The sequence below is a fragment of the Rhineura floridana genome, chromosome 8, assembly GCF_030035675.1.
Source record: "Rhineura floridana isolate rRhiFlo1 chromosome 8, rRhiFlo1.hap2, whole genome shotgun sequence".
Classification (NCBI taxonomy): Eukaryota; Metazoa; Chordata; class Lepidosauria; order Squamata; family Rhineuridae; genus Rhineura; species Rhineura floridana.
Window position 1 is genome coordinate 93,726,011 of NC_084487.1, and position 23,618 is coordinate 93,749,628.

The window sequence follows — 23,618 nt, forward strand, 5'->3', positions numbered from 1 at the left end:
ATGATATAATATTGGTTGCTATAGGGATGAGATGCCTTTTTTTTTTGCTAATCACTCAAGAGATTGGTTAACTCATGTTTGTCAGTGTTCTTGAAGAGACAGAAAAATAAGTTAAAACAAATGGTTAAACACAACTACCACCATTCTTCTCCCTTGCTTTTGGTATTGTTTGAGACTATTATTTCAGTCACACTAAAAATAAACTGTAGCAAATTATACTGAATATGTATTTCTAAAAAGTCTATACAATGAGTTTCCCGGCACGAAATACTGAATTCTAAACAACTCATGTTATTGTTATTCTTAAGATGATGTGGTGGACTGCAGCTTCCATCATCCCTGATCACTGGCCATACTGACTGGGGCTAATGGGAGTTGTAGTCCAAACATTTGGAGGGTACTGGGTTTAGGAAGGCTGAGCTGGAGATGACCAATGATCTGATGAGGTATAAATCAGCTTCATCATAAACATTTGGCCTGGTTACTTTGCAAAATAACCCCACTACAAACCCATTATGTATATAGCTTCTTTTTAAATATTATAAACAGAGGGGAGGAGGAAATGGAAAAAAATACATGTCAGGTAACATTAAATATAAGTTAATATGAAATAGACAATAAGGCATGTGTTTATAATTTCTAACGTTTCTGGAAATAATCTTAGTCTATTCAAGTTTTAGGTGCTGTCCAGGGAGGTGATTATATAGCCAGAATCATAATGCTTTCCAATTTAAACATAGGGATATTGGAAATCATATATAATCTATATCATCATGTGTTTCTTTGCAAGCCTCAGCAAAAGCAAAGGATAAAATAAATTCCCTTTATTTTATGAAATTTTATGTTATATTAATGTATCTTTTTAATTTTTTTTATCTCTAACAAGTAATGACAAGCCAGATCGATGTAATAGCTACTTACACTGCATTTTGCTGTTGTTATGTGCCTTCAAGTCGATTACGACTTATGGCGACCCTACGAATCAGTGACCTACAAGAGCATCTGTCGTGAACCGCCCTGTTCAGATCTTATAAGTTCAGGTCTGTGGCTTCCTTGATGGAATCAATCGATCTCTTGTTTGGCCTTCCTCTTTTTCTACTCCCTTCTGTTTTCCCCAGCATTATTGTCTTTTCTAGTGAATCATGTCTTCTCATTATGTGTATGATAACCTCAGTTTCATCGTTTTAGCTTCTAGTGATAGTTCTGGTTTAATTTGTTCTGACACCCAATTACTTGTCTTGTTCGCAGACCATGGTATGCACAAAGCTCTCCTCCAACACCACATTTCAAATGAGTTAATTTTTCTCTTATCCGCTTTTTTCACTGTCCAACTTTCACATCCATACATAGGGATTGGGAATACCATGGTCTGAATGATTCTGACTTTAGTGTTCAGTGATACAGCTTTGCATTTGAGAACCTGTTCTAGTTCTCTCATAGCTGCCCAACCCAGTCCTAGCCTTCTTCTGATTTCTTAACTATTGTCTCCATTTTGGTTAATGACTGTGCCGAAGTATTGATAATCCTTGACAAGTGCAACGTCCTCATTGTCAACTTTAAAGTTATATAAATCTTCTGTTGTCATTACTTTAGTCTTTTTGATGTTCAGCTGTAGTCCTGCTTTTGTGCTTTCCTCTTTAACTTTCATCAGCATTCATTTCAAATCATTACTGGTTTCTGCTAGTAGTGTGGTATTGTCTGCATATCTTAAATTATTTATATTTCTCCCTCCAATTTTCACACCTCCTTCATCTTGGTCCAATCCCGCTTTACGTATGATATCTTCTGCATATAGATTAAACAAATGTTGATAAAATACACCCCTGTCTCACACCCTTTCCAATTGGGAACCAATCAGTTTCTCCATATTCTGTCCTTACAGTAGCCTCTTGTCCAGAGTATAGGTTGCGCATCAGGACAATCAGATGCTGTGGCACCCCCATTTCTTTTAAAGCATTCCATAGGTTTTCATGATCTACACAGGTTTGCTGTAATCTATAAAGCACAAGGTGATTTTCTTCTGAAATTCCTTGCTCCGTTCCATTATCCAACGTATGTTTGCAATATGATCTCTGGTGACTCTTCCCTTTCTAAATCCAGCTTGGATGTCTGGCATTTCTTGCTCCATATATGGTAAGAGCCTTTGTTTTAGAATCTTGAGCATTACTTTACTTGCATGGGATATTAAGGCAATGGTTTGATAATTACTGCATTCCCTGGGATCTCCTTTCTTTGGAATTGGGATATATATTGAATGCTTCCAGTCTGTGGGCCATTGTTTAGTTTTCCATATTTCTTGACAAATCTTTGCCAAAATTTGGACAGATTCAGTCTCAGTAGCTTGTATCAATTCTATTGGTATGCCATCTGTTCCTGGTGATTTGTTTCTTCCAAGTATTTTAAGAGCAGCTTTTACCTCACATTTTAAAATTTCTGGTTCTTCATCATATGGTTCCTCCATGAATGAATCTGTCATCCTTGCATCTCTTTTACTTTTATTTCATCTCAATCAGTCAGTGTGTTTCCCTTTAATTATTCAACATCCCTACTCGTGGTTTAAATTTCTCTTTCATTTCTCTAATCTTTTGGAATAGGGCTCTTGTTCTTCCCGTTTTGTTGTCCTCTTCTATTTCTATACAATAACTATTGTAATAGTTCTCTTTGTCCCTACGTACTAGTCGCTGTTTTGTTGCATTTAGGGTTCTGACCATGTTTCTATCTTTTTCTTTTTCTTTCCTTCTCTCTTTAACCATTTGAAGAGTTTCTTCAGTCATCCATTGAGGTCTTTCTCTGTTTTTAACAAGAGGTATTGTCTTCTTGCATTCTTCCCTGATAATGTCTCTGACTTCATTCCATAGTTCTTCTGGTTCTCTGTCAACTAAGTTTAAAGACTCAATCTGTTCCTTATTTGATCTTCATATTCTTCTGGGATGTTATTTAAATTGTATTTTGGCATTATGATTGCTTTGTTGTTCTTTTTAGCTTTACTCTGATTTTCGATACGACCAGTTCATGATCTGTACTGCAGTCTGCTCCTGGTCTTGTTTTCACAGAAAGTATGGTACTTCTCCATCTTCTGTTACCAATTATATAATCATTTTGATTCCTATATTGACCATCTGGTGATGTCCACGTATACAGTCGTCTTTTTGGTTGCTCAAAAAATGTGATCGCAAGAAACAAATTATTGGCTTCAAGAATTCAGTAAGTCTTTCTCCTGCTTCATTTCTGTCTCCTAAGCCCCATTTCCCCACAATTCCTAGTTCTTCTCTGTTCCCTACTTTTGTATTCCAGTCTCCCATGATTATCAGCACATCTTGTTTTGATGTGTGATCAATTTCCTCCTGTACTTCTGCGTAAAATCTCTCCAATTCTTCTTCTTCTGCATTTGCCGTTGGAGCTTAGACTTGGATGATGGTTATGTTAATAGGTTTCCTGTTTAATCTCATTGATATCACTCGCTCAGACCTTGAGTTGTAGCTCTTAATTGCTTTTGCTACATCACTTCTCACTATTAAAGCAACCCCGTTTCTTCTTGATTTCTTATTTCCTGCATAAGATATTTTGTAGTAGCCTGATTGAAAATGTCCCATTCCTGTCCATTTTAATTCACTCATGCCAAATATTGTAATGTTGGTACGTTTCATTTCTTGCTTGACAATTTCTAACTTTCCCTGGTTCATGCTTCTCACATTCCATGTTCCTATTGTGTGTGTTGTACAACTCCGGACTCTCCTTTTGCATCTGCGTGCATCAGCCTTTGGGCTTCCTTTTGGGTTTGACCCAGCTGCGTCATTAGTCACAGCGCTATTCATACTTGTCCTTTGTTCTTCCCCAGTAGCTCAGTGAGGGCCTTCTGACCTGGGGGTCTCATCTTCCAGCACTATCTCGTGTTGCCTTTGGATACTCTGTTCATAGGGTTTTTGTGGTAAGAGGTATTCAGAGGTGGTTTACCATTGCCTTCCTCTGAGTTTGGATGTATCTTAGTCTGATGTCTCAACTTTGACCATTCCACCTTGGGTGCCCCTGCTAGGAGTCTAGCATCTTGGTCCAGACTCCTGACGATATTGCTCTCAGCTTCTTCAACACTCTCAAACCCCCTCATCATGTTAAGGTGTGCATCCTAAAGGGGGCTACACTGCATTATGATTTCTTTATTCAAGGTCTTTATTCAAGATTTAAACAATTACATATCAGTTAGGGCCCCCACCCCCTATGGTTAATATATCACTCATACAAAAGGGAAATTTTGAAAAAGCCACTGAAGCACACTCTTTCTGATTGGAAGACAGCTTTTTCTAGCTTCACACATGTCAATTCATTGGTTAAGGTCTTGATGAATTTTATGATGTGTATTATTAATTGTCCATTAATTAACATGGGCCAACCAAAGAAATGGAACTAGGTAAGGGCACGGAAACAACTTCTGTAGACTGTCAGTAGCCTTTTCTTTATGCAAGAAGCAACTAAGTTCAAATGTCAAAACCGGACAAGGGAGCACCTTCCATAAGGGGTTGATCTGGGCCAATTTTGTGACACATAAAACTACCCTTAAAAAAAAAGAACAAAGGACAACTTCAGCACAAAGCAAAGATCATTCATTCAAGCATGGTCCCAGGAGGTATATTAAAGCAATGAATAGGAAAAAGCTCAGTAGCTCACCAGCTGAGATTTTAATGAGATATTTCCACTTGCTGTGGTACAGGCTTTGCTCAGGAAAGAGAAAAGGCTGCTCACAAAATATATTCAGTTAATAGGCACCGGTAGCTTTTACAGCCACTATGGTAGCTAGCTGATCGCTGCACTAACCTTCTATTTTGGCATAATCTGTAAGCCGAGTGTAATTGATCAAGGCCGCTTTCTCCAGACATTTCCTAACCACTTTCTTCACTTCTTCTGCTGGTATGGGAGTGGCAATATCTTTCATTAAGACCTGTGCCAAAGACAGCGCATGGTTAGACACATTACCATAACCCCCAAGAGAAAAAGTTTGAACATGTACTAATGGTTGTTTTAGATTTGCTGATAATTAGGGGACTGAAAGGAAAGGAAGTTGCTAATAGACTTATCTATTCATCTCTGTAGATTTGAGTTTAAAGCAGCCGTTTAGGTCATAATGAGTTAGTCTTGCCCATGAGCAGACTATGGCGCCTGTCACAATTTCAAAATGAAACACAATACTAAAACAAGCATTTACACAGCATGTTGAAGAAAGTACTTAACAAGGTGCTGCTCATATTTTTTCTTTTTTAAAATTTGGATTTTCCCTTACCACGAAATATCCAATAAGTAAAAAAAACACCCATTATACATCTTTAGTCACTGCTGGTGTAGAAGCTCTCCAGCATATTTTTGGGGTGGGTGGGTGAGCAGTTCGTCACATTGGTTGGCTCTATTGTCACACCGCTATTTCCATTTGCTCCTCACATGAGGAAATTTGCACAAGGCTTGTAATAATAAAAATAAATATTTGGGGCTGCTTCATGCTCTGAGGGAGGGGAGGTATGTGTAGGCTAATTTTTCTGTAAATGAAGATAATTCCTCTCTCCCAGCCTTCTCCAACAGCAGCAGGAGGAAGCTCAGACCACTAAACGGGTCCAATTTGTTTTAATTATTACAGATCATGTGTAATTTTGTTAAATTAAAAGTGGGGAAAATTTAACAAACAAACAAACTGCAGTTCAATCCTGTAAGCTAACTGAGGGAGGAGCAATCAAGGGGAGGGACAAACACACGAACAGAGGATATTTTTCTGTCAAACTCCAGCTACTGTTGTGGATGGCAAGTGGCAGAATAGCAATCAATATGGTGACTGAGAAAAATGGACAGTGTGGACCTTCATGTGCCAATTACAAATACAGAAACATTGGATCTGAACAATGTGAGATTATGCCCCCATGTGGACATAGCCATAGGTGAGGTGAGAAGCAGTCTGTTGAAACAGGGCTTTGCCTACAAAAACTAATGATACAATAAATTTGTTAAGTCTTTAAAGCATCACAGGACACACTGCTGTATTTAATGCATGTATCCAAATTAGGAAAAGGGCTAGAGTTGCCAAGACATTAGAGTGCTCTCAGAGAAGCTAATGGGGCTACTCCAATACAAGCTCTTGGAATGTTCTGCCCAAACTTTACATGCTCAGATTCAACTCAGGACATGGGTGAGGAACTTGGGGCTATAAAAATGTTGCTGGACTACAGCTTCCTGACCATGCTGGCTGGGGCTGTTGAGAGTTGGAGTCCAACAACATTTGGGGAAAGTCCACAGCTCAATGGTAGAGCATTTGCTTTGCATGCAGAAGGTTCCAGCTTCATCAGGTATGGCTGGGTATGTCCCCCGTATGAAATCCTGGAGAGCTGTTGCCAGTCAGTGTAGACAATACTGAACAAGATGGACAAATGGTCTGACTCAGTATAATGAACCTTCCTATGTCCCTATATACTGGGATGGCCACAGGCACTTCCTCCACCCGGACATAGGATAACGTGTCTGAAGGGCAAGGAGGAACTTTGCAAGGTGAAAATTTTAAGGGAGAGGATCACTAATTTCTCTTGGAGGGCTTTCTCTCAAGGGACCAACACTGCCAATTTTTGAGAGGCTGAAAATAAATAACTGAATGCACCATCCAGTTTAGCACATTCCTTTAGCAGCCTCCGAGTGAAAATTTCCAATGTAGAAAGCTAGTCTGAGTGCATATTTATATTAAAGCCATGAGGTATGTGATTAACAGTTCAATGTGATAGACAGGAAGAGAGATTGACGAAGTGAGTTTCTCATGACATCCAGCTGAGTATATGACTGAGGTGGAGTTTGAATTCATGCCTCCTAGGACTAAATTTAACTCTCTAGACTTTGAACTGCATTCATGACCTTCTTAAGAAAATTTCTTGCAGAGTCTAGCATTGGAAGGTATTTTGAGAAGAGTGAAGCAAAGTGGAAATTTTCTCATAAAATCTTAGAGAATCCAATCTATGCTTCATTCTTTTAATGGTGAATAGCTTTGCTCTTGTATCAAACCTATTTCAAGGTTTTTATCTTAAATGAAGTTTCAAGATGCTTTGTTGAAAAATACTTCTGAGAAGAGTGTTTTTTTTTTAAGAGTAGAAAGAGAACTCTGATCTTTGCATATTGGCAAATAGCTGCAGAGAGGAAAAAGGTGCAGAAATGATATCGGAGAGGCTCCAACCCCATGATGAGGAAAGACTAAATGATTTGGGTCTCTTTACATGTTTAGATAAAAAGACAACTGAAGGGTTGACACAATGGAAGTTTAAAAATTTCACATGGCATGGAGAAAGTAAAGATTTTTGCCCTCCCTCTTTCATAATCCAAGAACTCGAGCCATCCAGTCATAATGGCTCAATCAGTCAAGCCATAACTGGCAGCAAATTCAAAAGGAAGTACTTCATCAGGCAATGCATAATTAAAAATGTGGAGTTTGCTGCCACAAGCTAGCCACCATTGATGGCCTTATCCTCTGCAATACAGGTTGCTGAACTAGCTGGATCTGTAGTCTGATCATAAGGAACATAAGAAAAGCCTGCTGGATCAGGCCAATGGCTCATCTAGCCCAACATTTTGTTCTCACAGTGGCCAACCAGTTGCCCATGGGAAACCTGCAAGCAGGACCTGAGTGCAAGAGCACTCTCCCCTTCTTTCCAGCAGCTAGTATTGGAAGAATACTGCCTCTGACAATGGAGGCAAAACATAGCCATCATGGACTGTAGCCACTGATAGCCTTATCCTCCATGAATTTGTCTAATCCTTTTTCAAAACCATCCAAGTTGGTGGCTATCACTGCCTCTTGTGGGAGCAAATAGTTTAATTACTGTATGTGCTGCATGAAGTAGTACTTTATTTTGTCTTTTATGAATCTTCCAACATTCAGATTCATTTGATGTCCATGAGTTCTAGTGTTATGAGAAAGGGAGAAAAACTTTTCTCTATCCACATTCTTCATGCCATGCATAACTGTAAACACTTTTATCATGTCACTTCTTATTCACCTTTTGTCTAAACTAAAAAGCCCCCAATATTGCAACCTTTCCTCATATGAGAGTCACTCGATCCCCTTGATCCAAAAGAGTTCTTCTTAAGGTATTACTTTTTTTTGAGCATGTAGGACTTTAATTATTTCCTTTGAGAATTTCCCCACAAAACATATTATATAAAGATACTAATATTATTAGTTTAAACCAGAGTCTAAAAATATTTAAAGGCAAGTTCTGCTCAACTGATTATGTAATAAATAGGCATCTGCCCACACCTGAGGATATGTACATGCTTTAGTCCATTTTTACAACAGTCATGTGTACCAGACAAACTAAAATAAAACTGAAGACATACCCTTTCAAGTAATGAAAGTGTAGCTTTTAAAGCTCCTTCAGGACGCCCAAAAGGGAAACAATACCTTAAATAAAGATAAGAGGATACTTTATTAGAAGTTACATTTCTGTGTGAGAAGAACATTTGCTATATTTATTTATAAACTATTTATAAAGATCATTTATTTGCTGCCTTTTGGGGCATAGCCCAGCCAAGATGGTTCCCAATACAAAAATCAACAAAATAAAAACTGAAAAACAGCAATGGTGGCAAATTAACCAATAATGTAAAACATGGACCAGTTGAAACACATAAAAACCAGTATGAATTACAGCATCAGTATCAAGGCTCTCCTGTCTGGGCTAATTCCTTAACAAAAAACAGTTAATCTTTCAGCAGCACTTTGCAGTTTGAAAAAGTAAAGAGTTTGGAATTCACTTTTGGCTACCCTGTAAGAAAACCTGGAAATGAAAACTTTATCCTAGAAGGAAGCCACTAAAATTAGAGCAAGCCTCCCCTGGAAACCTCAAGGAGGACACTAAAATTGTTCACCGGCACGCCCTCAGGAGGAGGAGGAGGAGGAGTAATTCTCCTGACTTTTCCTAATAATATCCCAATTCAAAATCATTGCATGCCTATTACAGGACCTATTACTCCCAAAAGTAAATGGCCTCAACAAATGGGGAAAGGAAGCCCTCATGAGAATTTGAAATCAAATAATCTCTTGAAACCAACTCTATAAAGAAAGATAGATACAGGTTTTGGAGTTCAGATAAAAATAATGAAAGTATCCATGAGAATGTCCCTTTATCTATTCTTTATCTACTTAGGCTTGTAAGATAACTCCTAATTGTATGCTGTACTGTATTTGAATTGTATTGTATATTGTTTTGTGATTTATTTATTTATTTATTATTTTTGCTTGGTATATTGTTTTGTTTTTCCTTTTTGCACTGAGATTTTTCTTCTGTATATGTTTTTGAGGTTTTTTTGTATGTCGCTTTGAGTTTCATTCTGAAAAAAGCAATAATAATAATAATAACTGGAGAAATGTGGCTGGGCAGACCCAGCATATGGTACTATTCTTTTTAAATCATACTCATATTAATCATATTCTTCATTTTTAATCATATTCTACAGAGTCCCTAATCATTGTTTGGAATAGGGAGATTATGGTTTGGACTAGTGATATAAATGCTCCTAAATGTCCTTGACCCAACCATAGAGTAATTTCAGCTTTCTGGTATTCCAGACAAAGAAAAGAAAAATACAATTCTTAGCAAAGAAAAGTACTGTCAGTTCGCAACTCAATAAAATTTACACAATGACAGCACAGAATGTTGCTTAAAATGCTCAAAAGATCTTCACCTGGCATCAAAAGTGCTAGGTAAGCCTTTTTGGGATGAATGTTCTACAGCAGGGTGCCACCACTGAGAAAGTTCTCTAACAGCCACCCACCTCATTTAACTTAGTGGAGCACATGGAGCAGGGGAACAGTGCCTTGGAAGAGGATCTTAAGGTTTGGTAGGTTTATATGGGGCTGGGTGATCTTTCAAGTAAACTGAGCCCAAACTGTTAAGGACTTTCAAGATTAAATAAAACCAGCACTTTTAAATTTGATGTGTAAATGTACTGGGAGCCTGATGATTAAGGCCTGAGTTTTTTTCCATATACAGACAATGTATATACCAATGGATTACCATTCTTCTGATTTCATGATATGGAGCTAGTGCCCAGGAGAAGAGGAGGCACTTAGTTTGAAATGGTTTGCACAACTGCATTATTATGAGGATAACTTAAGAGCAGCCTAGTGTAAACAATTCCTTTCCATCTCTATTAAGGACAAATAGCAATGATAGATAGATAAAGATCTGTGCTAAATAAGAAAGGTTTTTTTTAAAAAAAGTGGTGGTATCATGTAATGAGGGTGGTTTGGACTACATCATTGGGGTCTTCACCACCCATGCTGATCTTGTAAAGGGGGTGTTCTCATGTTACTCTGTACCCAGGTACAAGTTGCCTGTACCTGTGTACAGGCTGTCCCCTGAATAAATGTGAGTTCTGCTCATGTGTTCATGTCTCCTTGCATTCTCTCCACGTGATCTTGAACATGTGTAGCTTTCTCCCTGAGGAGTGAGACAGTCAGCTATGGGCAGCTGCTGTCATGAGAAGCATCAATCTGTGGAGCTGGACCTTGAACAGAGCTAGGGATAAAGCCTGGTTGATGGAGTTATGGAATTGGCTAAAACTGACTTGTTAGTTTCAGGGGAGGGTTGGAGGAGGTGAGAAGTGGAAAGGAAATGAAAGGAATGGAATCCAGCCCCATAGTAAAAAAAAAGAAAAAGACAAAAAATCTGAGGGAAAGCTCAGCCAAGAGGGAGGGGGAAAAGCTCAGCAAAGAGAGAAAGGGGAGGGGAGTTCAGCAATGGAGGGATAGCAATGTAATCCTAGAGGCTTACTCTGAAGTAAGTCCCCAGAGTTCAGTGGGCCTTACTCTCAGGTAAATGAGGGAAAGCACAGCAAATGAGGGAAGGAGGGAAAAGAGAGAGGGTTCAGCAGCTAAAGGATAGCAGTGCAAACCCAAAGAGGCCTACTCTGAAGTAAGTTCCATAGAGTTCAATGGGATTTACTCTCAGGTAAGTGAGAGAAAACACAGCAAATGAGGGAAGGGGGAGAGTTCAGCAACTAAAAGATGCTAATGCAAGTCCCACAGAGTTCAATGGAACTTGCTCTCAGGTAAGTAGAATTAGGCCTCCAGACCCACAGAGGAAACATTTTGAGGAAAAGCACAACAGCTGAGGGAAAAGAAGAGAGGGAGGAGAGAGATTTGAGAATCTGAAGGATTGCAGTGCAAATCCAAAGACACCTACTCTGAAGTAAGTCCCATAGAGTTCAGTGGGATTTACTCTCAGGTAAGTGGGGGAAAACGCAGCAAATGAGGGAAGGGGGGAGAAAGAGAGTTCAGCATCTGAAGGATCACAGTGCCATCCTAAACATGTCTTGCATCTCATGGCCTTCTGGTTTCATTAAATTTTTCTGGATATATAATAATAATAATAATAATAATAATAATATTTTACTTGTTAGTTGCCTATCTGTCCGACTTCACGGACACTCTAGGCGACTTACATAGAATAGAATATACAATACACAATATACAGTCAACACATTCATCAAATTAATCTAACATCAAAACAATAATTAAACATCAAGAAAAAAAAAACTAATCCACCCCAACGTTCTTATAGGCCTGCCTGAATAGCCAGGTCTTTAAAGCTTGGCGGAAACTCATCAGGGAGGAGGCATGTCGGAGATCGAGATCGTAAGGGAGAGAATTCCAGAGGGTGGGGGCCACAACTGAGAACGCTCTCTCTCTGGTCCGCACCAGCCTAGCTGTTTTGACTGGTGGGACCGAGAGGAGGTCCTGTGTGGCTGATCTTGTAAGGCAGCCTAATTGGTGATACTGGAGGCAGTCCTTCAGATAAACTGGGCCGACCTATGCATGTGTGTGACTATCAACTGGTGGGAAAGGCATTGGTCCACTTGAGTATTTATGCCACAATAATTCTGCTGATCTGTATTTTACTACAAGACTGAATGGAAACGATGGGTCAAAATATATTTTGAAGGTAACTCTCCCATCCCAAGATATTATGCTGTTCTGTTGCATGCACAATGCACACACCCATTTCCTCAATTTTGTTCATATCAGAATGAGAAACAATTGTACTGGAAGATGTATTCTTTTAAAGAGGGCAAATACATGTGTGGTGTGTGAGTGTCTCAACTGCTTAGTTAGGGCTGAAGGGGGGGAGGGACAAATGATAATCCAGAGAGTGGCAGATGATAAAAGAATCAGTAAAGAGGAGAATCACTGCCAACACAGGTGTGCTGGGGCCTGCTAGGGATGTTTATGGTCGCTGTAGTATCCTTTCATATTTCTTATTTTATAAAATATTTCAAAGTCCAAGGGCAGCTGGGCAGGCAGGTCCATGGCTATAAATGCTCACTTTATTAATTTTAGTGTTAAAAATATATTGTCCATTTCTATGACAAATTGGTCCTTATTCCCAAGTAAATGTGTTAACATCAGAAGAAGCAAATACTATTTCATCCTGTTGTCACAATGGCGCTATGATTTAAGTAAGTGTTTAATATGAGAAACTGCATACGTTGAATGTATTTCAAATAGTAAAATCAGGGTTAACATGCTGCTTTTGCTTGTTGTTTAATGTAGCTGGGGGGAGGGGAACCTGTGGCCTCCAGATGTTGTTAGATTTCAGTTCCCATTAACCCCAGCTAGCACAGCCAATGTGCAGGGGGAGCGGAGAATTCCACCTTGTGGTTTTTCCCATTACAGTGTTGCAACAACACCTGCACTTGGCTGACTTTCTCTTCTCCTAAAGATACAGGCTCAGGCTCAGGCTCAGGCCCTGAACCTGGCAACACTAGTCCTAACCATGTTTATTCAGAAGTAAGTTCCACTGAGTTTATTGCGGCTTACTTCTGAAATGAAAGTGAACATAGAATTACAGCCTTTAACTTCTAAATTCAATCCTTTCCTTTAAATACTAGGTGATTTATCAATAAATACTATAAAAATTATGTCTGTTCAACGTTCAATGTGTCATCATGTAACACTTATTGTTTCTTGTTATGAGTAGTACACCTACTCTTCAGGATAGTGGCACAAATAGATTCCAAAAAGTGTGCTTTAAACTTGCTCCAAACTCCCTGTGGCTGTTCCTCTTCTTTTTGTGCCTTCAAGTTGATCCTAACTTATGGCGACACTATGAATAGGGTTTTCATGGTAAGCGGCATTCAGAGGTGGTTTTACCATTGCCTTCCTTTGAGGCTGAGAGGCAGTGACTGGCCCAAGGTCACCCAGTGAGCTTCATGGCTGTGTGGGGATTCAAACTCTGGACTCCCAGGTTGTAGTCCAACACTCACTACACCTGTGGCATGTAATGAATAATAGCTGCAGTCACAACTGCAATAATAAAATAACTTAATGGCTAGGTAACGCATTGCTCAGAAATGATAGTTATCAATAAATAATAGAAATGTTGGGTAATAGTTATCCCTTGTATCTTAACAACATAATCCCAAGCATGCTTATCAAAAGTAACTTTCACAGTTCAATGGAGCTTACTCTCAAGTAATTTTGCATAGGATTGTAGCCTTAATATTATTTAATGCCTTATTTCCTTTACATCTCAACTTTCCTGCAAAGAGCTCAGTGTGGCATATGTAGTCCTGCACCTCCCCAATATATCCTCAGAATAGCCCTATGAGGTAGTTTAGGCTGAGAAGGTGACCAGCCCAAACGTCACCCAGTGAGTTTCATGGCTGAATGAGGATTTGAATCCAGGTCGCCCTAGCCCAGTACTCTTATCACTACACCACACTGGCTTTTGCAGAACCTGTACACTACAGTACCTCTATAAATCCAATATAAATTACCCACTATATTTTTCTTCCTTGGTCTTTTAAAACCCATTGAAATCAGTCGTAATGAAAATTCTGTTGTGTGCTCTATATTTCCTCTTCAAGGTCAAAAGAGAGAAATATACCCAGGACTCTTCCAATAATTTGATGACATAGGTCAGCAGTGATACATGGGGGGGGGCAGAATGGCAGTAGCACAGAGATGGCAAGGTTGGGGGTACTTTGGTGGAATGCAGCACAAACTTGCAGGTGTATGCCCACCTACTGCAGGATGGTGGTGCCAACAGTCCTGAACTTACAGGTACCTTGCCCCATCCCCATTCAGTGAGTGGCAATGCTGCCATTACTGAGAGAGCACTGCTGTTGCAGAATCTGGGATCTACCCTGTGTTTTACTAGAACCTCAAGAGCCACCAACTACAGCCAGCTGCAAAAGACATATGTCTAGTATGAAAGAACAAGGCATCTCGGAGAAGTTGCTGAGCACAGGGTTACTGGAACTGAGATGAGCTCACAGTCTTTCCACACATAGATCTATTCCTACTTTCCACAAGTATTCTTAATTTAAGTTGTCAAATTTCCAAATGGATGTGTGCCCTTTTGTTGCTATTGTTAAACAACTGGAAGCCAGAAGCGCTTGCCAATTGACTGCAAATCTTCCAGGGATCTACCAATAGATTACAGTCTATCTTCTGGCCATCCCTGCACTAAACCCTTGCAGGGTTGTTGTAGCATGGTTCAAAGGAGTGCTTGTAAGAATGAAACTACAATAGCAGAGGTAAGAATCTTCAAAACATTGCCAAAGAAGGCATTGTCAAAAAGGCAATGTCACCTTTCTATTGCGTATCCAGAAATTGAAAAGAAAAAGTGGATTTGGTCATCTCTGTGCATCTCTTACCGTCTGTGTCAAGTGTCATGCATCAAAATTAGACACACCTAATAGTCAAACGCATGATAATGGCTGCCTCCATTAGAAACCTGTCAGAAGTAGCTGCATCACATGGTTTCATGGCAACACAAACCTGCCTTGTAGGGTTGTAATGTTTATTTTATTTATTTATTTATTATTTGATTTATATCCTGCCCTTCCTCCCAGCATGAGCCCAGGGTGGCAAATACTCTAAATCAGGATGGTTAGACTTCATGGTTAGACTAGATCAGGATTTAATACTCTAGATCAGGATGGTTAGACTTCAGGTTTTTGGTATTGATTTTTTAAATTATTATTATTACAAAAACCCAAGATCCACCAACCAAATCAAGCCACAAAATATATACACTTAGAGTTAAATAATTATTAGCCCAGGAATTTGTTTTGAGTTCCAAAACTGAACAGCTCACAGTATTTCCACACAAAAATCCACTCCTGATTACCCCCCATTTCCTTCTTTTCAGCAGTATAATGGTAGGGTGGTCATTTTCTTGTTTTCATTGTGAAACAGGAGTTTGAAATCCTCATTGATCTTCCGCAAGTCATCCTGAGATACACCAATACATTTTGATCTACTTTCTGCCCACCCTGCATTTAAAGTGCTATCCAAAAGCTAAATATTATGGCACAGATCAGTGGTTCCCAACTTGGGGTGTGGGAAGTAATCCAGAGGGGGCTGCAAACAGTAAAGAAATTAATTATTTATTATTTTGTTTAAAAAGTCTTCACTCCCTGGACACTGTCTGCTCTCCGCCGCCACTGCAGATGACACCTCCTCCTTGCTCCAAACGAGAGGGGAGGACTTTTGCTGAAGTGCTAGAGCATCTTTCAGGAGCACGAAAGGCAGGCATCTGCCTATAAAATACATGGCAGACACCAAAGGAGGAAAAACCTCAGTTGCTTTATAAAAACTGAATAAAAACCGAATGCAATTCAAAACAATATTGCACCAGGCTTTAAACCTTTGACCCTCCAGATGTTGCTGAACTACACCTCCCATCAGCACCAGCAAGCATGGCCAATGCCCAGCGATTATGGGAGTAGTAGTCCAGCAACATCTGGAGAGTCAAAGGTTCCCCACCCCTGCTTTAAATCCTCATTTACTGTTTCTTTGTATCCTCATGTCAAACCTGCAGAATGCAAATGCTTACCTGAAGTGACTTATCTGGTTTTCCAAAAGGGAAGTAAGTCTTTCCTTAATATCTTCAAATCTTTCTCTCTCTTCAACTGTTACAGTTCCAATTCCATCTGGCCTGAAATTGATAAATTTTAAAAACACATCACACTTTTAAGGACAAAACAGCGTAGTCCTGGACAATAAATATGCCTACTGAAATACACACAGAATTTTCTTAATTCATTAATGTATCCCCTCAAAAACACAGGCAGCACTCATCGTCTACTAGTTATATTTTCACGCAACACTTCCAACATCAAAAGGGATGATGGGAACAAAGTGTAGACAGCAATAACAGTTTCTCACGTATCATAAGCCATCTAGATCAATGTTCTTCAACCTTGGGTCCCCAGATGTTGTTGGACTCCAACTCCTGATCATCCCTGATCATTGGTTAAGCTGGTTGAGGATGATGGGGGGTTGTAGTCTAACATCTGGGGACCCCAGGTTGAAGAATAGTGATCTAGATAACCTCTTGAGAGGAATGGTGCAGTAGAAGTGTTAAATAAGGAGGCTACTATATCACATACATATAGCAGAGGATGCAACAACTGAATATAGTTAAAATACATTGTCAAGATAAGAGGAATACATCTGCAAACAAGGAAAAGCAAACAGTTTACAACTTAAAGAGCAGTGAGGCATTAAGAGCAACACTGTAGCCAATGGAAACAACAAAGTAGGTAGAGTTGGAAGGCCACACGTTCCGCATCCCTCTTTTTTAAGTTTTACAAAGCAGGGTAGGAGGCAGTGAGGCCTTGCTTCTTCACTACTGGTCTAAGTCCCTCCTTGCCAATTTATAGATGTGGTTAAATGTCTTTCCTGAAAGATTTAATGAAATTAAATTTAATCTGATCACATAAAAACTTAAGTTATTATCTTGGACCTGTTTTTCAGTAATTTGTTGTTTAATTGGATCCATCCACAAGAATCAATGTGTGATACAGTTTTCCTTCTCTGGATCGTGGCCTATGACTCAAATCCAGCTGAAGATTCTCATGCGCAGGTCATAGAGAATTTTAGGTTGCTTCCAGATGGTCTGCTTATTGAGCATTCATACCAACCTGTTTGCACAGTTTGCAGGGAAGTTTGACAACATCGGCTATTTTTTGAGCATTCACCGCATTTGCAGGAAGGTTATGCAATATCATGTCAAGCAACTGTGAATTGTGATTTCATACTTTCCAGCATATTTTCACATTATTTTTCATACAGTAAAAACTGTGATGCAATTTTATTGTAAGTACATTTGTTGTGCAAAACTGCCAAATCAACTTTAATCAGGCAACATGAATTTGTAGGCATGTGACTGAATCCCACCTGAAAATTGCAATGGTCTAGAAGCCCCTTAAAATCCTGAATCCCATTTTTTTTAAAAAAAATGTCTTGGGCTGTGGGATATTTTTTTTTCTTTTTTAAAGAAATGACTGTGTAAAACATGCTTCTCTCTTTCTAGGGTCTCACCCTCCCCTTGATAATTTCTCAACAGGTCCTCTTCCCTTTGTGTGCACAGTTTGGGTAGTATTGCTGAACATTCCTTTTCCCACACTCCTTGATATCTAATCTTGAGCATTTATCTAGAGAGACGAGTATATATTTGTATAAAAACTGTTGCAACACTGAATCAGAAAGAGGGACCAGCCTGTGTGATTCACTTCATCTTATAGACAGAGAGACAACATAAAACCAGTTAATTTGAACAAGACACTTAAACTATAATTAGCAACACTGAATGTTAAGAACTTGGTCTGGATGTATGCCAGATGTTATGCCTTATCACTAGAGTGTGTTTCTCCACCTCTCAAGTCCATGTTGCACATCAGAAAATGCAGCATCCAAAGTAACTCACTCAATCTGCATTTCTTTGGATTTATTCTCTCTTGTTGGCATGCTATTCTTGGCTATTGCCCAGGATATCAATATAAGAATAAGGTCAGACAGGAACTACTGCATTACACAGAATGTTGGCAAAAGGCTTACAGAAATCTGAACATCTATCCAGACTTATTCCTTCAACCACATAGAATATACAAATGAATATAGGAATAAGATACAATAGCATCTTCTCCTTGATTACAGATTCAAAAATAAGGCATTTCTAAAGTAGTCCAGAGCACATTGCAATATTCTGAACAGTCCCTTTCTGGAAATAAGAACATAAGAACATAAGAAGAGCCTGCTGGATCAGGCCAGTGGCCCATCTAGTCCAGCATCCTGTTCTCACAGTGGCCAACCAGGTGCCTGGGGGAAGCCCGCAAGCAGGACCCGAGTGCAAGAACACTCTCCCCTCCTGAGGCTTCCGGCAACTGGTTTTCAGAAGCATGCTGCCTCTGACTAGGGTGGCACAGCACAGCCATCATGGCTAGTAGCCATTGATAGCCCTGTCCTCCATGAATTTGTCTAATCTTCTTTTAAAGCCATCCAAGCTGGTGGCCATTACTGCATCTTGTGGGAGCAAATTCCATAGTTTAACTACGCGCTGAGTAAAGAAGTACTTCCTTTTGTCTGTCCTGAATCTTCCAACATTCAGCTTCTTTGAATGTCCACGAGTTCTAGTATTATGAGAGAGGGAGAAGAACTTTTCTCTATCCACTTTCTCAATGCCATGCATAATTTTATACACTTCTATCATGTCTCCTCTGACCCGCCTTTTCTCTAAACTAAAAAGCCCCAAATGCTGCAACCTTTCCTCGTAAGGGAGTCGCTCCATCCCCTTGATCATTCTGGTTGCCCTCTTCTGAACCTTTTCCAACTCTATAATATCCTTTTTGAGATGAGGCGACCAGAACTGTACACAGTATTCCGAATGCGGCCGCACCATAGATTTATACAACGGCATGACGATATCGGCTGTTTTATTTTCAATACCTTTCCTAATTATCGCTAGCATGGAATTTGCCTTTTTCACAGCTGCCGCACACTGGGTCGACATTTTCATCGTGCTGTCCACTACAACCCCGAGGTCTCTCTCCTGGTCGGTCACCGCCAGTTCAGACCCCATGAGCGTATATGTGAAATTAAGATTGTTTGCTCCAATATGCATAATTTTACACTTGTTTATATTGAATTGCATTTGCCATTTTTCCGCCCATTCACTCAGTTTGGAGAGGTCTTTTTGGAGCTCTTCGCAATCCCTTTTTGTTTTAACAACCCTGAACAATTTAGTGTCGTCAGCAAACTTGGCCACTTCACTGCTCACTCCTAATTCTAGGTCATTAATGAACAAGTTGAAAAGTACAGGTCCCAATACCGATCCTTGAGGGACTCCACTTTCTACAGCCCTCCATTGGGAGAACTGTCCGTTGATTCCTACTCTCTGCTTTCTGCTTCTTAACCAATTCCTTATCCACAAGAGGACCTCTCCTCTTATTCCATGACTGCTAAGCTTCCTCAGAAGCCTTTGGTGACGTACCTTGTCAAACGCTTTTTGAAAGTCTAAGTACACTATGTCCACTGGATCACCTCTATCTATATGCTTGTTGACACTCTCAAAGAATTCTAATAGGTTACTGAGACAGGACTTTCCCTTGCAGAAGCCATGCTGGCTCTGCTTCAGCAAGGCTTGTTCTTCTATGTGCTTAGTTAATCTAGCTTTAATAATACTTTCTACCAGTTTTCCAGGGACAGAAGTTAAGCTAACTGGCCTGTAATTTCCGGGATCCCCTCTGGATCCCTTTTTGAAGATTGGCGTTACATTTGCCACTTTCCAGTCCTCAGGCACGGAGGAGGACCCGAGGGACAAGTTACATATTTTAGTTAGCAGATCAGCAATTTCACCTTTGAGTTCTTTGAGAACTCTCGGGTGGATGCCATCCGGGCCCGGTGATTTGTCAGTTTTTATATTGTCCATTAAGCTTAGAACTTCCTCTCTCGTTACCACTATTTGTCTTAGTTCCTCAGAATCCCTTCCGGCAAATGTTAGTTCAGGTTCAGGGATCTGCCCTATATCTTCCACTGTGAAGACAGATGCAAAGAATTCATTTAGCTTCTCTGCAATCTCCTTATCGTTCTTTAGTACACCTTTGACTCCCTTATCATCCAAGGGTCCAATTGTCTCCCTAGATGGTCTCCTGCTTTGAATGTATTTATAGAATTTTTTGTTGTTGGTTTTTATGTTCTTAGCAATGTGCTCCTCAAATTCTTTTTTAGCATCCCTTATTGTCTTCTTGCATTTCTTTTGCCAGAGTTTGTGTTCTTTTTTATTTTCTTCATTCGGACAAGACTTCCATTTTCTGATGTCAGGGAAATGTCAGGGAAAATGCCAAAAAGCAAAAATAAGAGCGCCTTTTCTTATTTTTTTGGTCATTATTATTATTATTTGTATTTAGATTTATTGCCCACTCTTCACCTAAAGGTCCCAAGGTGGGTCACGACAGTTTTAAAATACATAATCAAAAACAGTTAAAAACAACCTAAAATCACATCACAAAAAAATAGGGTTGGCCCTAAAAATATACATCTCAGGTGTCTCAGGTATCAAAGATGATCTTGCATGGAGCAGGAAAAGTTTGAAGGGGGCTTCTACCTGCCTTTGTTTGAATGTGGGTAGATGCCTCTGTGCAATCAGGAGCTCTGCTTATCAAATGAATGCTGGTTGGTAACAGCTTCAGATCTTTCCTGATCAACATAGGAAGGTTAGGAATGCAGAGTGTGGAGCTGGTGCACATGGGGATGATTGGTGATGGGACCATCACATGGGTTGATATTTCCTGTTTGGGCATAATTCCCGAATACACCTAATGTCATTTGGAGGCCAAGCCTGCCCACCTTCCCTGATTCTGGGTGCCCAACCACCACCAAACAGGGACATAATTGGGAGGATGTAACTCTTGATTCTATGCCCCTTGCTACCCCATGCCATGCCTATCCCTGACCTGGTACCAGACATGGAATCCTCAGAGGATGAATTTGACACCCTACAGGTTGAGGACCTTGCAGAGCAAGCAGGGCCCCCTGAATCCAAAGATGAGGATTCCCTTGAGGGGCCTTGCAGTTTGATACCCTATAAAAAAAATCCCTAGAACTGTCAGAGGATGAAGCGGAGCCACCCCCAAGGCCTCGAGAGTGCCAGTATCAAAAGCTTGGGGCTAGGCTAAAGAGCTACAGCACAGTAGGTGTCTATGAACCCAGAGCAATCCATTTACTTATGAGTAAGAATTCTTGATACCCCTTCACTGCCAGCAGCTGTAGTTAGGGTGTTGTTTTGGAGAGCAGAGTATATAAGGCCTCCCTCTGGAGTCTTCCAGTTGCTGGAAACAACTCTGTGGCTCTTAGTTTCTTAGTGCCCAGTCCCTGATTCTAGTTACCCTGCCCTGCCTGAACTCCCTGTGATAGTGACCTTGGACTGTTGCCTGACTTTGTCTCTAGATTGTTTGGACCTTGATTGATTCTCTGGGTTGGTCTTGATTTGTTTGGACTGTGCTGCATCTGCAACCCTCCTTGCATTGGGAAGTACATTGGTGAAGCCTTCTGTAAGTGGGATCCCAGCCCCTGAGGGTATCTCTTGCAGTGCTACATCTGAATTGACAACTGATCACAAGTCAGGCCAGTTCCTCTGCTTAGGGAATGGGTGAGGTGAAAATGACCAAGAGTCTTCAAATCTCTCCCACCTGTCAAACTCGTCATGCCTTTGGCTACAAATAACAGTGCATGGCATTTAAAGAATTGCATTTCAAGTGTTCAAAACATTTCACACACATTACCTCAATCTTTACAACAACTCTGTAAAGTAGGTCAATAGGATCATGCTCATATTGCTAGTAGGGCCTGAGTCTGTGAGTAGCAGTTTGGCTTAGGCCCACCTCCTAAAATAGGGATGAGGAACCTGAGGTCCTCCAGGTGGTGCTGAATTACAACTCTTTTCATCCCTGACTACTGACCATGCTGGCTGGGATCGATGGGAGCTGGAGTTGGAGGGCCACAGGTTCCCCACTTCTCTTAAAGTGAGATCTAAACGAAGGTTAGGTCTCCCCAGCACACACTCTTGGCCAAGATACAACCAAGGACTTGCCTGTAGCATACACCACTGAGGCAAGAGAAGCATATAGCTATGCTGTCAGCTTATAAATAACACAAATACAAACAAAAATATCAGGAAAGCTTAAGCAAATGAATTATTAGCTGAACATTTTAGCTATCAAGAACTGAAAGCGAGGGTCCTTCCAACTGTTTTCTTCTGTTTCTGCACATGTGTGCATCATTTGAAAACATTGTTTTTGTTGCAATTTCCCCCCCTTTGCTTTTGTTGCATTGTTCTTGCTGCATTGTATTTGCATTGTATTTTTACTGGATATTTTTACTGGGTATTTCTTATGGAATCTTTTTTTGTAATATATTTTGTAATGTATTTTGTTCACCACTTTGGGGGCCTTTTGGCCAAAAAGTGGTATATAAACAAACTATACTACTACTACTACTACGTTAGAGTCAACTCTTTAAAAATGGTTCATCAAAGGTTTTTCTACTGTGGTTAGATTGGCCCAATTAATGGATGGGCTCCCCCCTTTGTTGGCAGGGCTGTACAGAACAAGGTAATATGCTGTGGGGCTATGGCCATATATATAAATTCTGGGTCTCTGTAGTGAGGGAGGCTGGTTTGATTACTGGGCAAGCAATTTCTCTGGACTCTCAACTGTGTTTACTTCCATTATTTGTGGATGATAATGGTGATATAACTTGTAAAACACTAGTCATTTACCTGCTGCCTCCTGGTTGTAGTTCAGGGGTGGAAAAATGCTTCAACTTATTAATTGGATAACTGATTTAAACTGATTTAAACAAAGTTTTATACATAGCTATTTCCAAGAAACTGACTCACCGTGTACGAGTGATTAGGGGCAAAGCCAAACCCTAAGTCTTCATGGCAGTTTGGTGGCCTTTTGTGACCATGTGCAGGAGCATGGTTGGCACATTCTAATGAAATATGATTTTATTTCAGAGCTATGTGACTATGGACACTTTGAACTTTTAACAGTATTGTTTACCTTTCCGCTCTCCATACCCTGATAGTTTTTCCTCATCTTCTCTTACCTCAATGTGGTTTTGGTATACCTGGATTATTTTTTTGTTCCACAGACTTTGTTCCATATTTGCTGTTTGTTGTACTTCTTTCTCTCATTGTATGAGAATTGCATTTATATGAAAATAAAATTCATATTAAAAAAAATGAACATGAGACACAGGCAGCCACTTGGTCTTGACATGATCTGCTGCACCAGTAGCCACGCACCCATTTCTCCTCTTCTCTTGGATAATTTCTGTTTGTGACCTGTCAGGTGAGGGAGCCAAATGTGCTTTTCATCTTCAAAAATAAATGTCAAGGACAGCAATAACGTCAGACACCACCAAGATATGTACATCACCATTTTCTTTCATAAATGTAATGTGAAAGAATGAGTAACTTGTCTTCTCCTTTTCACGAATGCCACAACACTTTTACCTCAGCGTTCTGACAGATGGAACATGCTCAAATTTGGGTAAATTTCTCTGTCTGATTGGACTGTCAGGAGAAATTGTGTTCTGCAGCAAGAAAGTAAACACCCCTGTCATATTAAACTTCCTGGGGCACGTCATACGTGTGACAGGAGAGAACCAAGGGTCCTGAGAATGACAAGTGAGAAAGGTGAGCCAGGAGAATGTCACCATCTGTCAACCTGCAGTAAGAGAAGAATCACTACATTTGCAGAGGAAACCTCACTACTTGTCATGTCACTACCTGACTTTGTTGTTATACAAA

The 23,618-nt window shown here is 40.0% G+C and overlaps 1 protein-coding gene across 10 annotated transcripts in view; it reads right to left on the reverse strand.

The window, feature by feature from the left end:
* CADPS2 (calcium dependent secretion activator 2) overlaps nt 1-23,618 on the reverse strand; it is a 528,181-nt gene that overhangs the window by 135,114 nt on the left and 369,449 nt on the right. For all 10 annotated transcript variants that reach the window (XM_061640133.1, XM_061640131.1, XM_061640132.1 and 7 more), the window contains 3 exons: nt 15,858-15,959; nt 8,350-8,413; nt 4,810-4,933 (listed from right to left, as the gene is read on the reverse strand). In XM_061640133.1, coding sequence (XP_061496117.1) covers nt 4,810-4,933; nt 8,350-8,413; nt 15,858-15,959 — 290 coding nt within the window. The remainder of the gene's footprint in view (nt 1-4,809; nt 4,934-8,349; nt 8,414-15,857; nt 15,960-23,618) is intronic.